Here is a 5932-nt window from a genome sequence, read left to right on the forward strand (position 1 = left end):
GAGTGATATATTAAGATCATTTAGGCGTCATTTGGGGCAGCTTTTTTTTTATTGCTTTCTAGCACAAAAAATTCTAGTTAAAAAAAAAATTGTACTAAAAAGTTTTTTTAGAAAACAATAAGAAAGCCACCTCAAATTAAGCCAAAATATTTTTTAGGGTGTAAATGAGTTGAACTGATTTTGAGCCACTTTGTTTGAGCTTAAGATTGATTAGTTAATAGCTCAAGCTTGAGTTTAATTTTATAAATTTGAGTTGGTTTATCAGATGGTTTATTTATAATAAAAGAGATAAAACTTTTTTTATTCAAATAATATTTATTATAACATGATAAAAATAATAATAAATTTGATAAACTATTAGTAAGAAATCATTTGAAATAAGAAAGAGAATTATAATATTTAAATATATTTAATAATTTTAGGCTAAATTTATTGAATTTCTATATATTTTAAGTGTATGTAATATTAACATGTTTAAATGAGCTACCTTATGACATGATAAGTCGAGTTAAGGTTGATTCGAATCTTTCTTGTTAGCTCATTGAGTTTAGCTTATGAGCTATTTATCGAGGCGATTTTGAGTTGACTCATGAGTAGAATTGGCTAACCTCACCCAACCTACTCCCCTTATGCATGTTAAAGATCAAATAACATAATTTGATTTTCATGGTAGCTTTGTGGATAATTATGGTGATAAGCTGATTTTTCCTCTGATGGCCTTTTGTATGGTGCCTAATATTGAGACTTTGTGTCGGTGGACTATGCGATGAGAAAGGGTCGTTTAATGCTCTCACTATTTGTAAAGCCTCCACCATCAATGGCAACTTGGCTCTCTCCATAGCAAGATGAAAGCAAATTGGGTTACTTGAAAAGGCAAAAACTAAATGCAGGAATTATAAGTTTATTAAAGGGCATCATGCAAGTGAAGTAAACTTTTCATCTCTATTTGATGTGTTTGACGGCTTGACTCCTCTCAGGTTTTGTTTGGGATAATTTTTTTTATTATTTTTTAAAAATAAATTTTTAGTATAAAATTTTCTAATTTAAATTTTTTTGTAATAAAAAATTGCTTTTAAAAAATGATATAAAAGCCACTCCAAATGAAGCCTTAGTTTGGGACAACTTTCTTTCTGCTTCTTAAAACAACTTTATAGTATAAAAATTTTAAATTTTGTACTAAAAAGTTGCTTTATGAAGCAGTAAGAAGGTCGTTCAAAATTAAACTTTATTTCTTTTGAGAAATTATATTTTTATTATAAATTACATGTATATTTATTTATTTATATAAAAATCTTTTTTAAAATTTAAAAAACATTTAATATGCATATATCTATATTTATAATACATTTATACTTATATTAATAATCAATTAATTAGATTCTTAACAAGCTTTATATACCTATTAATAATCAATTAAGAAGAGACCCAACAACAAAAAGAGAGTAATGAGAGCCCTGGAAGTGTCTTGGTCGAAAAGTTTTGGTGTTGTGAGTACGTTATGATGATTTTTCGAAAGGTTTTGCCCTATTCTATGCCATGGGGTTAACATGGAGGGTTGGGATGGATTGTTGTTCTCACTTAAATGCTTGCCAAGTGTCCCGTGAGGTTAGGCGAGCAGGTTTTGGCCAGGTAGCGACAAGTTTAGGTGGAAGGCCAATTTTGACATTTTGTGCAAGAGGGACCATTTGAGCTAACATAGGCTGGTGCATGGGTTAAGCTTTGGTTTAAACTACCCTAAAAATATTTTAGAGTGGTTTAGAGGCGTCCAAATCAATTGGTTTAGAGTCAGGGGATCAAACCATGCAATTTGACAATTGCCCTTTTGGCTATTTTTGGAATTTTTTAATTGTTTGACCACTATGAAAGGAAAGTAGGTAGCTTTTTTAGAAGAAGTGTTTGCACAATTACCTCAGTTCAAAGCTTTTACCTTCCACTTCTTCATTTAAACAATTATGATCTCCTTTCTTCTCTTTATGGAAAAAAGTTTGTCAATCTTTCTGTCAATCTCCATAATGAACATGCTAACTAGATGAAGATCTTTGATTGGAAGAGTAGGATCTCATTGGAGATGTTATAATACAACCATGCTACGTACTTCATCATCATGAATGCATCTTTTATTTATGCTCCAATCATTAGGTCTCAAATATGTAGTCTTACATGTTATCATCTTAATGTTGGTGCAACTCATGCCACTTCCTTCATCTTTCTTCTTTTTATCCCATAGGATATAATTTTTTGCGGAGTAGTTTCTTTAATTGACTTTAAAAAATATCTTAATATTTATAATGAATATGAGCATTTCACACATTCAAAACATGCTTCATGAGAATCTTATAAAAGACATCTTCTCTTGAAAATGTATACCAATAGAGATTGAAGTAGGTCATCAATTGGTCGACCCATACAACCAATTTCACTATATTAATGGCTCCATCAAAAAAGGGTATTAATCATAATCTCTATCTTGAATGGTAGATGTTTCTTAGGAAAAGCAAATTCTTGATCCTCATCTTCTGAATGATCTGTTTACCTTCTAGAACTCTCACTAGTCACACAAGTTCTTGATAGTGAGTTTTCAATTTGAGTTTGATCTTTTTTTGTGATATTTGTCAAACATTTATATTAGGATATAATTGCTTAATATCCCCATCATTATAACCATCTGCTATTGGAGCTATATAAATGAATTCACAAAGTCAATGGAGCATGCTCCTTGGCTGTCATTCTAGTTTCACCTTGCCTTTTTAATGTTTCTTCTAATTTTAAAAGAAATTCTCTCATATCCATGTAGTAACTTTTCATCAACACCATGCATTATAAGCTATATTTGAACCTAGGCACTTTAATATCAAAAACTTGATCTAGCTTTAACCATTTTATAAAGAAAGCAACATGGATTAAATTAGGGCTATTAATTGTAATTTAATTAATGGAGACAAGAAAGAAAAAATATAAGGAATAAGAAATATATACTTAAATTCCCTCTAACCCACTCTAGCTATCCAAATCGATGCCCTCTCTTGATTAGTGAAGACTCAATCCCTAATACTAAAGAAGACTATGAAGTTCTACTATATCATATCCAACTTCCATCTTGAATAGGATAGGTTGGGCAAAACACGGGCTACAACTTGGCTACATTTAATTAAGATATGATACGCACAACTATGACGTACATTTGCTATAATGCATCATTGCTCTAAATTGTTAAGTGACAAGGTATGGTTATTCTCTGTGGCACCATGGTCATGGAGTGATTTTTCTAAATTGTCATAATTACTAGTACTACGTACACAATCAATGGTCACTCTAGGTTCTCAAGCTTCCTTGTTTATTTCTCACCTTTGTGCTATCTTTTCTAGATCTTTGGCGCTTAACATCCTTGGCTCTCTTGCTCTTAGTTATTAGATTCTTGCCTTGTGGGTGCTCCAAGCTTAGAAAGATGCACTTAATTAGTTCTCTCATGATCATGGAATCCTCCACCCTTGAGTTGAGATCCTCTTAGAAACATTATAGGTCGTTTTTAAAAGTCTCTTTATTATCTTACATATTTGATCCTTTCATTATCATGCATATACTTTCTCTTTTGATCATGGGAGGTATATATCTTGGCTGAAGACTTTTCCTCAGATACGACTTTCTCTCTCTCTCTCCTCAAATTTAATTGCCACATCTTTTAGTGTACATGGCATTATATAGACTAATAGTTAATTTCTTTTTTGTTCACAAACCCTTTGACCCAAATTGATACCCTTAATCCCCTTCTTGCTCATATATCTGCACTTTTTAATTTCCATTTCAAATCAATTACTTCTACATTATTTTTAATATGTTTGGTCATATAGAGAATGCCATAATTATTTTCACGTGCTATGACATCTTTGACGATTTTTGATGACCCAATAACAAATAATATAAAAGTTAACTTCATCATCAAATTTTCTTATTTCTCTTCAAGTAAAAAATACACTTAATATTCTATAAATCTCAAGATGGTTAGTTAGATGTCTTCAATGAATATTATCATTACTAACAATAACAAAAAGTTTATCATCCACAAAGTAATTAAACCATTTCTAAAACAGTTAGCAGTTAGCACCATAATATAATTGCAAGGTTCTATGAAAACAAAAAAAAACCCTAAAATCGTTAATGTAAGATTACAATCACACTCAGAATTCAAACACCTTCAATCTCTTTTTTTATAGTAGCATTAATGGAGTTTTCAATCTCTCTCTCTCTCTCTCTCTCTCTCTTACAATCCTCTTTTCTTGGTATTTTTATTATTGCAATTCCAGCAAGTCACACTATCTGATCTGAACTTTCTCCTTCTCATGGCGTTAGATCTACCTGATCAACTTTCATATCGATGAGTTAATCTTCAAACTTTATTAGATTACTTAGATGGAATCACAGACTGATCTTCATATATTATTAATCCATTTGGATCAGAATCCTGTTAAACAGTAAGAACCTCCATCGTGTTCTTAGTTATCTCCTTCCATTTTTAAAAGGCAATCATCAAGACAATTAATTATCTTCTAAGTCCAAAAAAAAATTAAACAGATCAACGATTCATATATATTCTGCATCTCAGCAAAATATTATTAAAACAAAAACCGAAAACACATAAATAATTCACAAAATAGCATTTTCCCACCAACAGATCAAACACATTCGTCTTATGAAATCCTATATATAATCACAAACACAACGTACAATTACCATAAAAACACACATAGTTATCTCAAATTCTTCCTTCAATCCTCTCCCCCAGAGGAAGCTAAGAAAAAAAGCCATAATTATTTAAAAAAAAAAAAACATAAGAATGCATATAATAGCTACCTAGTTACAATAATATTGTTCAGCTTAATTTAAATCCAACAAATAACTCAGATCATGTACAGCTTAGACAAAGCCCTTAGAAGGAGAACTTGCACCTTGAGTTGGAAGATATAATTTGCCGTTCTAGCGAGGAGTTGATGAGGGCGGAGCTCTTCTCCGCCTGGCACCAACTTCTGTAGCTCTACAACCTTTCTTCTCACCGATCTCCCATTCTCTCTTCCCACCTTTCTCAACGTCTCTCTTCTTCTTCTCGCCGCCAACCTCGATCTCCTCTTCCTGATCAACTCAAGGTTTCTGATACCTCCCTCCATTCAGCAGAAGATTAACGGATCCAATAAATGCAGAGGTGGAGAGAGAAAGAGTGGTAGTAAGAGCAGAGAAGAGATCGGAGAGTTCATAAATAGAGAAGATGGAGAAGGAAGGAGGAGAGAGAGAGAGAGAGAGAGAGAGGGCCATGTGCGCCACCTTGCACTTTGGCCCATGGCAAGGGAAGGAGAATTGCAAAGAAGGGGCTCCATGCACTTTTGTCGTGTAGGGGGCAGCTGCCCGTTGCCTGTCTGTCTGTCAACCATATCTTGCTCACGTGTCTGACAGCTTCGCCGCACGTGCATACAGCCGTCTAACTTAACGGCGGTAGTTGCGTCACAGTGCCTTACTGTAGCTTACGCGAGATGCTGTTTTTGGGATCAAAATAAAAAATATTTTTAATTTTTTATAAACATGTCGGGATAAAAAAATTCTTATAATGAATCAATCAAAATTTTAAATTTATTTTAAGATTAATGTATTTTTTCATTATAATTATTTTAAATTTTAAGATTGATGATATTAAAAAAAGTTTATTTAAATATTTCAATATAAAATTAAAATTTAAACTCTCATATATAATAATAAATCAAAAACTTTATATTATAATTGTTTCAAAATAAATTTAAAGATATATGTGGATTAATAAAATTTAAGAAACTTTTTTTTAAATGGGAGATTTACATATCTAATATCTAAAATTTTATCATTTCATGCATTTCACTCGTAGACAATTTTAATAGTAAATATATCACTTTTATATTTCATTCCTATTGCC

The 5932-nt window shown here is 31.7% G+C and overlaps 1 protein-coding gene across 1 annotated transcript; it reads right to left on the reverse strand.

Annotated features, from left to right (window-relative positions):
• Window positions 1-4633: 4633 nt before the first annotated feature.
• On the reverse strand, window positions 4634-5310 carry LOC110115325 (transcription factor bHLH146). The gene has a single exon (XM_020848528.2). The coding sequence runs from the start codon at window positions 5157-5159 to the stop codon at window positions 4896-4898; it is 264 nt and encodes an 87-aa protein (XP_020704187.1). The 5' UTR covers window positions 5160-5310; the 3' UTR covers window positions 4634-4895.
• Between the last annotated feature and the right edge of the window lie 622 nt (window positions 5311-5932).

This window comes from Dendrobium catenatum, unplaced genomic scaffold, assembly GCF_001605985.2.
Source record: "Dendrobium catenatum unplaced genomic scaffold, ASM160598v2 fragScaff_scaffold_586, whole genome shotgun sequence".
NCBI lineage: Eukaryota > Viridiplantae > Streptophyta > Magnoliopsida > Asparagales > Orchidaceae > Dendrobium > Dendrobium catenatum.

What these genes read in the sequence shown, in the direction of transcription:
- LOC110115325 (XM_020848528.2), bottom strand. Translation starts at nt 5,159, where the DNA reads ATGGAGGGAGGTATCAGAAACCTTGAGTTGATCAGGAAGAGGAGATCG.